The 16,205-nt window shown below is 43.1% G+C and overlaps 1 protein-coding gene across 3 annotated transcripts in view; it reads left to right on the plus strand.

The window, feature by feature from the left end:
* The window catches only part of CCDC141 (coiled-coil domain containing 141), a 113,557-nt gene that overhangs the window by 16,170 nt on the left and 81,182 nt on the right, over positions 1 to 16,205 (plus strand). For all 3 annotated transcript variants that reach the window (XM_081023289.1, XM_081023288.1, XM_081023287.1), the window contains exon 3: positions 10,086 to 10,277. In XM_081023289.1, coding sequence (XP_080879415.1) covers positions 10,086 to 10,277 — 192 coding nt within the window. The remainder of the gene's footprint in view (positions 1 to 10,085; positions 10,278 to 16,205) is intronic.

Consider the following 16,205-nt stretch of genomic DNA (forward strand, 5'->3'; position numbering starts at 1 on the left):
GTAACCCATGCACGGTATTTGTTTTTCTGCCATCCTTTGCTGGCAATCTATACCAAGTTTTCTATGACTCTCTGGTAGACCTGGCCAAGTATTTATAAATAATTGCCTTAACAGATGCCACAATTAAACGTGAAATTCACTGCTACAAAAATGTTTCTGGGCAGTTGCTTGGATGGTCTTAAATAAACAACGATTGCACAAGATCATAGAAGTTATGTTTGTCAATGCCTACTAACTATGATAGCTAAATGCAACTTACCATATATACTTGAGTATAAGCTGACTTTTTCAGCACATTTTTTATGCTGAAAAAGCCCCCTTTCGCTTATACTCGAGTGAGGGTCCTTTTGAGCTGCTCCTTCCTCCTCCGCCGCCTTTTCCACTGTCAGCGGTGGAGGAGGAAGAACGAGCAGCCCGAAAACAGCCCTTTTGGGCTGCTTGTTCTTCCGCCACCACACCAAGTTTGTGGTGTGGTTAACCGGCTTATACTTAAATAAGTTTTCCCAGTTTTTTGTGCTAAAATTAGGTGCCTCGGCTTATATTCGGGTCGGCTTATACTCGAGTATATACGGTACATTTACAGAAGCAGTATATCTCTTAATATCAGGCACTGGGGACAAAAAACAGGGAAAGGCCATCACCTTTGTGGCCTGCAGACGTCTCCCCCGTGAGAGGTCTGGAGGGTGGCAACATGAAAACGGGGACTTTTCTTCAGTGGCTCCGCATCTGTGGAAAGCTCTTCCCAAGGAGCCTCACCGGGCACCTTCATTACATATTTTTAGGCACCAGGCAAAAACGTTTCTCTTCAACCAGGCGTTGGGCTGATTAACATTTTATGGCCTTTGAAATGTATCTGTGGGAAGGAGTTTCTTGTTTTGTTTTACTTTCGTTTGCTTTATTATTTATGTTGTGTTTTTATTTTGCATTCTTATGTCTCTGGCTTTTCAAAGTTAGAAACAGAATGCTGAACAAAATGGACTTTGATCTGCTCCAGTAAGGACCAGACCAAGAAGTACTGGAGTACAAATGTTCAGTGTTTTTAACAGAAATATTAAGCCTTCAGTCCCACTTACCTGGGAGAGTAAGTTCCTTTGAACTTGCTGGAGCTTACTTCTGAATCCACAGGACTCTGTTTTTGATTAGGCATTCTGTATCATTCAGCAGCCTTTTCATTCTATGGAAATGTACTTTTTGGAGGACAACCATTTTCGAACCAATGTGTTATCTACCACACATTATGGCCCTTCTCTACTTGACGCAAGCAAGCAAATTCATTCATTCACTGGAGCTACCTGTGAAGGTTCTGTAATAATAAGTACATTCTTTTCTAATTCCTCAACTAGGAAATGATAACAGAGATACAAAGGCCCTTGTAATAGGAACTCCCCTCTCTTTTAACATATCTCTGATAATAAAGTCATCAGTCCTTCTGGCAGTGTGAGAAGATAGTTCTCTTTATGGATAATAGAAATAAATATTAAGATATACAATATTAATTAAATAAAATTTAAAATGACAAATGACATTAGATAAATATTAAGAAATAAAAATATCCCACTGGGGAGAAATATAGCAACTGATATAGAACATTTAGGAGTCTCTGGTCCTGGGTTGCTGAACAAGACAGGAAGCAGCCTGCTATTATAGGTCAAATAGAAGGACCCTTCTTTTCCCTGGCATGTTCCTGATCCCATCTCTCCCTCCCCTAATCTGGTTCGTAGAAAATCTTGGCAGCACCTGAATTTTAAATAAAATAACTACATGAAAGGGGACGCGGGTGGTGCTGTGGGTTAAACCACAGAGCCTAGGACTTGCCGATCAGAAGGTCGGTGGTTCTAATCCCCGCGACGGGGTGAGCTCCCGTTGTTCAGTCCCTGCTCCAGCTAACCTAGCAGTTCGAAAGCACGTCAAAGTGCAAGTAGATAAATAGGTACTGCTCCGGTGGGAAGGTAAACGGCGTTTCCGTGCACTGCTCTGGTTCGCCAGAAGAGGCTTAGTCATGCTGGCCACATGAGCCGGAAGCTGTACGCCGGCTCCCTCGGCCAATAAAGCGAGATGAGCGCCGCAACCCCAGAGTCGGCCACGACTGGACCTAATGGTCAGGGGTCCCTTTACCTTTACTAACTACATGATTGAATCACAGCTCATTCTGTTAGGCAATACAATACACCCAGTTCTCCCTGAGTGACTTCACTCTATGAATGATTCTAAAAGTTGGCACTGCCTGGAAGTCCGCAAACCCATAGGCAAATCCCTTCAGCAAGCTGGAATCAGCTGGGAACACTCTTCCCCTCCTTCCTCCTGACTTTCTTTGGTTCCTCATGGCCAGGCTGCCTCAAACTCGGCCCTCCAGATGTTTTTGGCCTACAACTCCCATGATCCCTAGCTAGCAAGACCAGTGGGCAGGGATGCTGGGAATTGTAGTCTCAAAACATCTGGAGGGCTGAGTTTGAGGAAAGCCTGCTCTTGGCAGCCGCCATTCCATGGCCAATGCATATGCTTAGTCCTTAGTGGAATATTTTTGTTTCCCTTTATTTTTCCGCAATAAGTAAATGACAGAAACAGGGGAGTTGCCACAGCCAATGTGGGCAATTGAAGGCAAGGAGGAAGAAAATGGTGACAAGAAGCCGCAGTCAAGGGAGCAAACTCAGGGTTGGAGTTTTATTAAACCCTTGGTGGTCTTTGGCATAGTCAGGGCTTTTTTTCAGCCGGAACTTGACAGAACTCAGTAGCAGTGGCTACATTATTATATGAGCACTGTTCCACAGCATTTGATATTTTCATTTACATACATTCATTCAAAATAAGATGGGTTTATGAAGCAATTCTATATCCTCCCACCACGCTGACGAAGAATTCTACGAAACAGTAGTCAATATCCAGAATCACTGTTTAGTGTTGGACATTATATTTGCTGATATAATGATTCACAGCTTGTCTTTCATCGTACAAAGTCTGGTACCTCGCTTCATTTCAAGATTTTCAGAGACTTTGAGACTAAAGATTTCATTTTGGACTTGTTATGGTTTGAAGGAATTCTGTAAAAGATTGTCTATTGCGTATGTACATGGTCTTTGTGTTGCCTAGACATTGCTGAAGAAATCAGTTCTGGCATCTCTCAGGTGGGCGCCATTGCCATTATAAGAGAACGAGGGAGGCATTCGTGGCGAGTTTGGCACCTCTTTTTCTAGAAAAACAGCACTGGGGATTGTGGTCACTAGTGCTCGTGTAAATTTTCAATAACTTCATCCCACCACCACTCATCCCCAAGATCTGATGGGGAGGCAAGGCTTAGCCCTCATCATGAGATCCAAAGGACAAGTGAAGCACCCATGAAACAGATGCTTCTATTATCCCAAAAAGTTACCAGGGAAACCCCTAACGCTTGTTGTTGTTTAGTTGTTTAGTTGTGTCCGACTCTTCGTGACCCCATTGACCAGAGCACGCCAGGCACTCCTGCCATCCACTGCCTCCTGCAGTTTGGTCAAACTAACGCTAAGAACATGTGTTTTGTTTCCAGTACATTTTAATGCCCCACAGATAACAATATTCAGAGGAAATCTTTGTAGCAGCTTCACAGAACTCTGTATTTACTTGTTTTTGTTTATGCATGATTCCTATTTCAAATGCTAATTATTAATTAGTGACCCTTTCTTCATTTCCCCCCCTGACAACTATTAATCTCTCTTTTTAATTAAGGAATAATAGTTCCATTATTTTCTGAAATGTGTTTCTCAAAAGCTTTTCTTTGAAGAAGGGCAGATTAACAGCCTATTCAGATGCAACCCATCACCGACACAGAGGATAACGTTGGGTGGTGTCTTGGGAGAAACCGGGAGATTATGATTCTGAGTTTAGCGCAATGATGAATTAGTGTTCTATTATTTCCTATTCTCAGCTCAGCCTCTATCAGGAGAATTTCAGATTTTCCTATCTTCGGTTCTGATTACAGTCTGTATCAGGAGAATGAGTTATCCTGGACTTTAATTTGCCTATTACAGGTTCCTCATTTCATTATACATTCTTACTGATAGCAGCACCAAATGTAACAGCAGAAATTGGGACTCCATTCATCCATTGTCACGATAAAGACTCCAGATGAAAATAGCCAAACATAAATCAGGTCTCTGGAAGACACTCTGAAGATTTTAAAATGAATAGAACATGCAGCATTTGCTACTCTTTATAGCAAAGACAGTAAAAGAACAGAAAGTGAAAGGACTTGTTCAGAGGCAAACTTATAGACTACTTTAATTTGAACAATGAATAAATTAGAGGGTGTTCCCTAACACCTTTCAGTGTTGCAGGTATTACTGTAACTAAATGGAAAAGACCCTGATGTTGGGAAAGATGGAGGGCACAAGGAGAAGGGGACGACAGAGGACGAGATGGTTGTGTTACCATAAAGCACCAATGCTGCAGCAAGCAAAGGCTCTAGCAGCTCAGCCAGCTGCTTGTGGCTGGAAAGCCAAACAGGATGTTTGTGACTGTTGCCATGGGAACAAAGGGGCAGTCCATTCTGTACTGAGCACCGGATGTTAGCTCAGTGTGTGTGTGTGTCATATGACCCGTACTGGATGTACTTGGGAGGAGTTTCTCCTTGCTGTTGTTGAGTGCAGACATGATTCTCTGTACTGATGTAAGAGGCAGAAATAAATGATGTAAATAGTTTTCTGTCTGCTTCTTTCCCCTCCCTGGGGACACCAAAGGGGAGAGAGGAAGAACGGTGTGTTCCTCTCATACATCTGAGAAGAATCGCCGGACCTCACCTGCTTATCAGCAGAGGTTGGGAGACGCGGGGAGGTCGACAGGAATATCTGCCGGTGCCTGCTTGTGGCACATTCCTCTGACCCAGGCAGAATTCCAACAGTGGCAGCCTTCGGATGGTTGCGATTCATCGGACATCTGCATGAGAGGCTGGTGGATTGTCCTCCTCAGCTCCAAGGAGGAAGAGAAAAGCGTCTGAGAAATGCCAGAGGCTCCACAGACAGCTGGTGGAAAGAAGAGGTGTTTTCCAAGCAACGGAGCTCAAGGTATGCTGCATTTCGGGCTAAAAGTGTGAACGCAGGAAGATTAATTCCCTGGTTCACGGAGCTGCGTTTCAAAGAAAACAAAAGCTCCGGGAGAAGAAGCCTGCATTCCACAAATTTTTGTGGTAGATAAGGAGTCCCAATGAAATGCATTGTTGCTAGGTAACGGAAAGTTGGAAAGTTACTGGCAAAGGGGCTGGACTCTGAGTGTGAGCCTGGGAAAGCGAAACAAAATCAGAGAATGTTTTGGCTACAAGGTTTACGTGCTCTTGGAAGGGACTTTTCAATAGCAGCCTGAGTTTAGCTGCCAGGTGCAAAGAGCGTAAACAATTTGCAGTTTTGCTGCGTGAGAAAGGAAAAAAACAGCTGTTGGATTTTGCAGCTTGTTTGGAGGTGAGAGAGGCTTGGCTTCAAGATGGATGCCAAGAAAGGGGGAGGTTTGCCTTGCCCTCCTTGCTTAACCAATGACAATTATGCATCTTGGTCTGTAAAGATAAAGGCCCTGCTGCAGAATCAGAGGCTTTTTGATGTAATTGAAAACCCCATCCCTGCAGCACCAACCAGAGGTTGGGAGTCACGGAATGTAAGGGCCAGGACTGCTATAATTCTGTGTGTCTCAGATGATCAGTTGGTGCATGTTCAGCATTTAGAAAATGCGAAAGAGGTTTGGGACACGCTGCGTACAACGCATCAGAGAGATGCTGGTTCTTCAGCGTTGCTGTATTTTGAGAAATTGACCAATCTGAGACTTGCGCCTGATGGAGATGTTCAAGCGCACCTGACAGAAATGAAGTTTCTGCGTCAACAGATGGTGGAACGCAATTTCCGTCTTCAGGAGGAAGTGTTTTGCTTCATGATGATAAACAGCCTTAGCCGCACCTACAAGGTTGTTGCCAGTCAGCTTGGTTCCCTACCGGCCGCGCAGTTGACCGCGGAGAGAGTTTGTGCTGTGGTCCTGAATGAACACGACAGACTTGCTGCACTGGAAGAAAAAGACAGGGGGAGGGAAGAACAGAGTTCTAATTCCCCCACTGATGATGCTACTGGAGAGCATGGAGTAGCATTGAGTGCTGTCCGATGCTACAATTGTGGACAGACTGGGCATCTACAGCGAAACTGTAAGAAGCCGCGCCAGTCAAGAGGAGCAAAGAGCAGCTCTACGAAGCCTGAGGCGTCAGGCAAAAGCCGTACCAAGTGCCAGGTGAAACCTGCAAAGGCTATGATGGCGAAAGGAACCACGCCAGATGTTGGGAACTCGTTCATAATTGACACGGGCGCCACGGTTCACATGTGCCCGCACAGAGGACTGTTTTCGACGTTGAAGAAGCAAAGCTTCACTGTGAAACAGGCCAACGGTCAGGAGTTGGAAGCGACCGGAATTGGGACTGTGTATCTTGAGAGTCTGAACTTGACTATAAGCAATGTTTACCTGGTTCCAGAACTGAGATTTAATCTGCTGAGCGTGTCGCAGATTGCAAAGAAAGGACTGAAACTGTCCTATGATGCTAAAAGCTGCAAGATCTACAAAGATGGAGAACTGTTTCTTACTGCCAAAGAGAAAGATGGACTGTATTTGTTGACTTTTGATCAAAGTGATTACATGAAATGTAATTCTTCTGTTTCTAACGAAATCTCTCTTGCAGGGGTGACCAAGACCAGTGTGAGCACCAGGAAGGTGACGAAAAAGGTCGACAGAGCATTTCAGCGGGTGTATGCTGATGTGATTGGTCCTCTAGAACCATCTAGAGGCGGTGCACGATATTACCTTTTGTGTGTGGATTGTTTCACTAATTATTCTTGGGTTTATATGATGGAGAAACCGCAAGAAACTTTAGAAAAGTTTCAGGAATTTTGTGACAAGGTTAAAAGTATGCATGATGCTAACATTGATTGTCTTTTCACAGATGACAAACAAGTTTTTCTGTTACAGAAGTTTCAGAAGTTCCTGGATGGAAAAGGGATAGACCACAAAGTGGCAGTTTCGCAAGAAGCGTGGAACAGGGGGGTCTGTGTAAAAGTGAACAAAGAATTGCAAAAGGGGATGAATGCGCAATTGCTGAGTTCACATTTGCCACATGAATATTGGGCCGAATCGCTAGCGTCCTATCTTCATGTGTGGTTGAGAAAGGTCTCAACAGAGTTGGGATGTTCTCCTTTTGAGAAGCTGTTCAATAGAAAACCTTCTGTTGCCTATTTTAAGGTTTTCGGGTCTCATGTGAGAACAGAAGCTCCAGGTGGAGTAAAGAATGCCAGAGGCATTTTTGTGGGTTATGAAAAGGGTCTCTATAGAGTAATTTTGTCTGAATATGGTCAGGTGATTCTCACAAAGTTCCTAGAGAGTGCTCCAAAGCAAGAGCGAGTAGTACAAACATTTCCCACAGGTGGCGATTATGATGATGATGATGATGAGTTTGATCTTATTGAGTTCAGTAGTACTGATGATGACAGCGATAGCTCAGACAGCTCAGTTGTCACAGTCATTGAGAGGAAATCTCACATAATGACTAGACCCTCAGAAGAGGAGGATGAACCATTGATTAAGCTTAGTACTGGGTCTCCAGAGAGTTCAGAGGCTGAACCAGAAAGCACAGAAGAGCAGCGACTCTTACGTAGGTCTGAGAGAGCAGCGAAGGGTGTACCACCCAAGAGGTATTCAAAGGAGTTTGCTAACCTTGCATATGTTGCTATTGTAAACGACCAAGGACAGATTGAAGCTGTGTCTGAGTCAGAGACAAAGGCACAACAGAGAGTTGTTAACCGAGGTAATGCGAAGTCACACAACCAGAGAGGTACATTGGTTAAACCAGTGGCGGGTAGTTCCAAGGGTGGAACTGAAACAACAGGGGAATGTTATAAATATAACAACTGTTTGTTTTCTTCTCTGGATGACGCTTTGCTCGCAGCAGGCATTGATACTTTAGGGGGAGTATGTTACCATAAAGCACCAATGCTGCAGCAAGCAAAGGCTCTAGCAGCTCAGCCAGCTGCTTGTGGCTGGAAAGCCAAACAGGATGTTTGTGACTGTTGCCATGGGAACAAAGGGGCAGTCCATTCTGTACTGAGCACCGGATGTTAGCTCAGTGTGTGTGTGTGTCATATGACCCGTACTGGATGTACTTGGGAGGAGTTTCTCCTTGCTGTTGTTGAGTGCAGACATGATTCTCTGTACTGATGTAAGAGGCAGAAATAAATGATGTAAATAGTTTTCTGTCTGCTTCTTTCCCCTCCCTGGGGACACCAAAGGGGAGAGAGGAAGAACGGTGTGTTCCTCTCATACATCTGAGAAGAATCGCCGGACCTCGCCTGCTTATCAGCAGAGGTTGGGAGACGCGGGGAGGTCGACAGGAATATCTGCCGGTGCCTGCTTGTGGCACATTCCTCTGACCCAGGCAGAATTCCAACAGGTTGGACAGTGTTCTCGAAGCTACCAGCATGAGTTTGACTGAACTGCGGGAGGCAGTGGAAGACAGGAGTGCCTGGCATGCTCTGGTCCATGGGGTCACGAAGAGTCAGACATGACTAAATGACTAAACAACAACAACAACAAATGCAAAAGAGGACAGAGCTTCTGTATCTTTAACCATTCTGAGCATATGATACAGATTTTAGATGTAGATGTTCTTCAGTGTAAGTCACTTGGAGACCTACTTGTGACAAAGACAAGAGACTGTTTGTTGTCAACTGTTAATGACTGCAATTGATCTTACAGGAAACAGCAAGGGGTGAGATAGCTTCATCATGTATAATGAGATAAGAACCCAATGTCTCTAATTCAGACCAGGTCTCTCCATGGTTTTAAGTTTGGTAATAAGTTGCAATTCAGCAACTTCTCTTTCCAGTCTGTTTCTGAAATTATTTTGTAATAAGGCAGCTACTTGGAGATCTTGTATAGAATGTCCTGGGAGACTGAAGTGTTCTGCTACTGGTTTCTCTGTCTAGTTCGGCTTAGTTTATTGAATTTCTGAGTCACTTCCCGCAACAGACAAAGCAATTGCTTACTTGTGGCAGTCCAGGGGCCTAGCATGGGGGGGGGGGTGTTACCGGGGTGATTGGCCTGGGCACAATTTTTTTAGGGGTTCACCTCTGCAGCTGCCAATCCAATTGAAGGTGCTTCCCTTCCTGCCTTACCTGAGAAGCATGCCAAGCAGTAGCCAGGAGAGGACGGACCCTGTCATCCCTCGGCTGTGTGGTGACCCCCGCTGGGAGGGGAGGCTGGCAAACAGCGAGACTCACGGCGGCAGCGGCACCCCAGTCGGAGGAGATGCACACACATGTCCTGCCACTGCTCCACAGCGTCACATGGAGACACCAGTTTGGGGGCGCAATACTTTACTTGCCCTGGACACTAGCAACCCATGCTACACCACTGCAGGAGCCTTCCACAAAAATCAAGTGCATGTTTTCTAATATACTGTAACTTATAAATATGGGAATGAGACATGCCACCTTTAAAAAAAAATAATAATAGTGGTGTTCTGGTTCACTCGCGCCAGAATCTTACAAAATGTAATTATAACTAAGTCCCATTGAAAGCACTGAAATGAAACTTGTCCATGATTAACAAGTCCCATTGACTCCAATCTCTCTATTACATTTCATTGAATTGTTTCCCAGGTAAAGAAAACAACTCTATTGAGATCTAGAGCAGGCTTCCTCAACCTCGGCCCTCCAGGTGTTTTGAGACTACAATTCCCGGCATCCCCGACCACTGGTCCTGCTAGCTAGGGATCATGGGAGATGTAGGCCAAAAACAGGGCCACCTGTTCCTCAGTGGGTGCTCTTCCTACTGAGGTTAGGTGAGTGGAAAGAACACATCAGGCCTCCTATTGCTACCCCAGGTCTGGGCACCTAAGCCCTCCTCCCAGGAGCTTTCAGCACCAGGTGTAAACAGGTTTACATTCTTGGAAAAACCTAACCAACAAATAAAATTTACTGGTGCAATTTTGAGCTCTGTTGACAACAAGACTTGCACATACAATGAAACGGGGTGCCGTCCATGGTGTTTTAAGAATTTAATTTCTGATTGGTTCATGTTCTCTGTCCTTCCCTTCTCAGCCTTTGGAAGAACAAGTCTGGGACCTGTTACGTGAAGCGGACAAGACTGCAGCTGAAGCCAAAGATAAAAGCCAGGTGTATGATGCTATGGCAGAAACCATGGGAGATGCATGGGATTCTCTTGTTATTGTCCTGGAGAAGCGCAAGGCGCTTTTGGAACTGACTTCTGATTTTTTTGAAAATGCGCTGGAGGTTTGTATGTAGAAAAAAATAATTGTAAAATTATTATTTTTAAAGTAACATATAAAACAATATATTTCAGTTTGTTTGGTTAAAAAAACAACAACGAAACACCATTCCAATTAACCCACAAAACACTGGGCTGGTATGTTAGACCTTGAAGCCCTTTGGTCAGATTCAGCAGAGCTCTTCTTACTTGCCCTGAGGGAGAATCACCACTGCTTGAACTTAAATAAGATCCCGAAGCACGATGAAATCCATGACTGTTTAGTGGTTTGTTTGTATTATGGCGAGCTTGAAAGTGGGTCATTCTCTGTAACACTTAACTCTAAAGAAAAATCTTTTGCGGGGAGAATTCAAGCATGTGCCAGTAATTAAGGTTTACACCGCTTAAAGTAGATTAAATTGCATCCTGTCGCCCTGGCAAGATAAATTCACTTGTTTGCTTTTTTAGAAAACAGTCTTTTTGCCATTAGGAAATTGATGAGGAACTTCATTGAGAAGTGTAGGATAGATGAATGATTGACAGAAAGACACCCCACAAGCAAGTTACAATGAATGTTCAGTGTTGTGTACTTGCCCAACAAATAAATCAGAACGAATGCCAAAGATCAGACATTGTCAAATCTCTCCATAAGCTTTGTGGAAGCAAATCAGGATGAATGTTGAATAAACAGGTCATACCTTGTTTACAACATTCCATTACAATAGAAAGAAATGTAAGATAAAATCAGGTGTGCTTCCGCTTCAGCTGAAAAGGGAATGATCAGGACAAAATCTGGAGTGAAAATATCTGGGGAAAGTATTCCAGTATTGTGGTATCTTACCTAAGGATAATCTAAACATATAGATGTTGTAAAATTAGATGGCTGCAAAGGTTATTGATGTGTTGGGAGTCACCTTGAGGAATATCAGAGCCTCCAAATTCAGCTTGAGAAGCTGCATCATCTGAAAGTCTGTGACAATTTAGGGACGGGTGGTTCCTTTCTTTAAAAATACTCACTCAGCTTATTGAAATTACCCGAGATTCCTGGGTATTATTTAGGAGCCATTTCTCATTCCTTCTGTATTCCTTATATGTTTCACCTGTTTAGGAGTCTTCAAATTTGCCTTGATAATGCTAAATACTAGTTTTATTTATTTTTATAGTGACATCCCCGCGTATGGTTCTTTACAAATAATATTGTAAGGGGCTTACGATCTACAAAACAGATTTGAAGAAGTAAGAGGTGGTATTGGGACTGGCACTGGACTTCAGGCCCCCTGGGCATGGTTCTAACAATGCGTCAGTAATGGATTTGGGGCAGTGCTTTTGAAAGGGAGCTAAACTTGGCTCCCATCCATAGTGGCCATCTGCCGCCTTATGTTACCCAAAATCCAGTGCCCTGACCCATAGATCTATGCAAGCCATAGTCCTACTGAAACTACAGACGTATTAATACATTTCATAGATCAGTGGCCCAGGGCATTACATTATGGGTAACTTAAAATGGCAGGTGGCCACTGCAGATGGGAGCTAAGCTGTTCAAAAGTGACCCTGTCTACTGAGAAGTGCCTCTAGTTTGGACACCGTGCTAAGTCAGGGATTGTGGTCTGCTGCTTCTGCTTGTGCTGGGGGAGGAGCAGTCCTGGCAAAGTAACAGAAGAAGGGAGAAAACAATCTGAACTGCACAAAAAAAGCATTTTTATCCCCTGCAGCATTATGCTATTTCCCTGCAACCAGGCTGTGGGGAGGTTGGACACTGCATGAAAGGAAATGGGGCAGAAGAATGATTAAGCACTCCTCATGCTTTGCTGGTTTTCCCAGTAGTGATGTATGGCAGTGAGCGCTGGACCATAAAGAAGGCTGATCGCCAAAGAATTGATGCTTTTGAATTATGGTGCTGGAGGAGACTCTTGAGAGTCCCATGGACTGCAAGAAGATCAAACCTATCTATTCTGAAGGAAATCAGCCCTGAGTGCTCCCTGGAAGGACAGATCCTGAAGCTGAGGCTCCAATACTTTGGCCACCTCATGAGAAGGGAAGACTCCCTGGAAAAGACCCTGATGTTGGGAAGGATGGAGGGCACAAGAAGAAGGGGACGACAGAGGACGAGATGGTTGGACAGTGTTCTCAAAGCTACCAGCATGAGTCTGACCAGACTGCGGGAGGCAGTGGAAGACAGGAGTGCCTGGTGTGCTCTGGTCCATGGGGTCACGAAGAGTCGGACATGACTAAACAACTAAACAACAACGACATGCTTTGCTTATCTGCTGCAAGTTGCATCCTTTCCATGAAGAAGCTTCAGCAAAGATCCTGGCTTGTTTGATGCTGAAAATGTACATTAGCCAGGTCTATCATTTCCCCCCTCTCCCTTAGTTATGCACACCAGCCCTGTCCTTCCCTGCCCTTCCCTGCCCTTCCCTTCCCTTCCCAATGGCCCATTAAGTTCATTTCAAAAGAAATTATTTAGCTCCCAGAGCCTTCTGGTGGTTCCCTCACTGCGGGGAAGTGAGGTTACAAGGAACCTGGCTGAGGGCCTTCTTGGTAGTGGTGCCCACCCTTTGGAATGCCCTCCCATCAGATGTCAAGGAAATAAGCAACTTTCTGAAGGCAGCCCTGTATAGGGATGTTTTTAATGTTTAATGTTTTATTATGTTTTTATATATGTTGGCAGCCGCCCAGAGTCGCTGGGGCAACCCAGTCAGATGGGCGGGGTACTATTATTATTATTATTATTATTATTATTATTATTATTATTTGCCTCTTCTCTAGCTTGGGGAGCAGAGCAAGTTCTCATCTCCACTTTTCTGTTATACTATACCAGCTTTGAATCATGACCCAGTGTAGGAAAAGCAGCAATATGTAAATTCCCAGATATTTATGGCACCCGCCATTGCAATTCTGGATTGAAGCAAATATCTCTAAGAAGAACACAAAAAAGTGACTAGCAGACAGTTTGTTAGAACATTGGGTTTTTTGCTCTCAGAGTACTGTGAGGCAGCAGGAGTGGGACCAAGGATCAGGCCTCGTGTCCTGAAACATCCAAGCAGAGGGGCGAATGGGAAATGTCATATTGACTTAAAATGGAAATACTGGAAAATTCTCACTGAAATGTTTTGCTTTAAATGACAGAATGTGATTATGTGTAATCTTTGTTTTATTATGATAAAGTGCAAGCCTCATCTCTAGGATATTCTTTAATGAAAATCAGAAGTCAAATCCCAAACGTTGAAGGATAATGGATTTGTTTTATATCGTAAAGAGCATTAAAAAAAAACCCCAGGATGGAACATGTGAGGAAAAGCAGGCAAAGCAGAAGGCTTATTTCTCATCATCTTTCTTAATTTCATCTGAAGTTTCTGCATCCCCAACTTCTGAGATTTGCCTGATTATTTATTTATTTCACTCCGACAGTTTCAGCCCACAGGATATTTGCCCTACTTAAAATGCAGTGTGAGATTTAGAAAGAAGCAAAAATGATGCCAAGGTTGCATGTTGCTTAAATACAAACTTCTAATGTTCACTAAACAAAAAACAAAAACCATTTCCTTAAAGAAACTGAAGGTACATTCTTTCACCTTTGGTGGACGTGCCCACGGATTAAGGTTTTCTGGGAGATGATTTATAATGAATTAAAAAAGGTATTTAAATATACCTTCTTGAAGAAACCAGAGGCCTTTCTCCTGGGCATAGTCGACCAATCGGTGTTAAAGAAGGACAGAACTTTCTTTATGTATGCTACAACAGCAGCAAGAATACTTCTTGCAAAGCATTGGAAGACACAAGATCTACCCACACTGGAGGAATGGCAGATGAAAATGATGGACTACATGGAATTGGCGGAAATGACTGGCAGAATCCGAGACCAGGGAGAAGAGTCGGTGGAAGAAGATTGGAAGAAATTTAAAGACTACTTACAGAAATATTGTAAAATTAATGAATGTTAGAATGATGTCGGATTGAAGTTAAGTGGTTTCTAGCTGTAATGGTATAAAAGAATATGGAAAAATAGGTTTTTAATACGTAAAAATTTAATGTTATAATATATCAAGATTAAAGATCAGGATTAAAAAGGAGGGAAAGGAATTGCTGGACTAACAAACTGAATTGGAATACAAAAAGAGGGAGGTATGAGGAGGTCCGGGAAACAAGTAAACGTAAAAGAAGTGATGAAAAGAGGGAATTGTTTTTAACTGTTTTTTCTTTTTTCTTTTTGTATTTTGTATTGTGTATTTTTCTTTTTATTGTTAATTTTTTTATTAATGTGATCCTTTTCTTGTGAAATTTTAATAAATATCATTTTAAAAAACAACAACAACAAAAAAAAAACCCATTTCCTTTTGCCCCTGCCATATTTGGCGGGCTGGACTGTGTGTGTGTGTGTGTGCTCCCCAGCGTGCCCCCAGCCCCACCCCCAAACAATAGGAGGCAATGCTATTATAGCAAAATAACTAGGAAAATCTAGTGAGGTGCCTGTCAGTCATGCATGCATGCATTACCAATTTCCATCTTAGATGTATACTCTATGTGGGACTACCCTTGAAGGCCATTCGGAAACAGCCTTTAACCCAGAACGTCAAGGTTATAGGCTAGTACTCACTGCCTGGAGCAATACAGGTCCTTAGGCCACTTTATTGGTTCACAATTAGTTAACAATTGTTGCAGTTTTGAGTACTTGTTTTGATATTTACAGTCCTAAGAAATTTGGACCCAGGGCACTTAAAGGATAGCATGCTCCCGTAAGAACCTGCCCATTTGCTTAAGTTATTGTTTGATGTCCTGCTGTACGTTCTTCCTCCTTCTGAGGATAGGATGATGGCTGCTAATGTGTGAGGTCTTTTCCGTGGTGGTCCTTTGGTTATAGAACTGCATCTTCAGGAAGTTCCGTCTGCTATTCTTCTACCTCTCCTTCAGGAAACAGCTTAAAAGATTCCTATTCCGGTGGCATTTTGAGCTGGATGTGGCTTGAGTATTTATACTGTTGTGATTTTGTTTGTTTATCTTGCTGCTAGGTGTTACAATTTGAATTGTTCTCGGTTGGATTTGAAGGAGTGGCTTATATTTTTGTCTTTTTGTAATTGTATGGATTGTCAGCCTCCTTGGTTTTGGGTAGAGCCAGAAGACAGGGTATAAACATGTTGTTGTTGTTGTTGTTACTACCTTCTGCCTTTGAGTATATGGCTTTTCAGGGTTCTTTCTTCTATGATTCTCTGCCTCCTGAATGTAAATTGGAAAATTGATGTGCTTATTATTGAGTTAGAAGTTAATGTAATTTGCTTCAAGCAATAGGTTGTATTCAATTGTTTCCATACACTGGCAGAAGGTTCGTTCCACTAGGGCTCTGGGTTAGCCGAATCCTGGCTGTTAAAACTACACAGAAGCTGCCTCTGTCTGGCATTTCCTTCAAAATCACCCTAATTCATGATGATTTGTCTAAAATGCATGTGTATCTTCCATGCCAGCAGCAGCTATCACCACAAATGTACATCACCAGGGTGGAAGCCCTCCATGTGTGTGGTGCTATAAACCACATAATGAATATGCTGCTAGACTTTACAGCCCCAGGATTCAGGGCTCTTTTCAGCCCCTGCCATTTGGCATCTCGTTAATGCGTTAATTGGTGCAAGGACACTAAACAGCAGAAGTTCAATGCAAGGAGGGGTAAGCCTTTGCTGGCTAGATGCAGCTTGTGAGGCTTACATTACTCTCCTGCTGCTCCTTCCCTTAAGAGTATTGTGACAATGAAGATTTAAAAGTTGGGCTTGTCCAGAAAATACCTCAAGATGAGCTTCCTATTTTAATCTTAAAAGGATTGCTTTAAAGTTCAAAGCGTTATTTTAAAGAGATTGTTTTGTTGCATATTTTCGCTATAAATGTTGATATTTTTTATATTCTAATGGGATGGATTTATCCTAAATTTTCATTATGGGTGTTTAAATGTTAATGCTTGTACTTCG

This window comes from Podarcis pityusensis (assembly GCF_964106645.2).
Source record: "Podarcis pityusensis genome assembly, chromosome: 1".
Lineage (NCBI taxonomy): Eukaryota > Metazoa > Chordata > Lepidosauria > Squamata > Lacertidae > Podarcis > Podarcis pityusensis.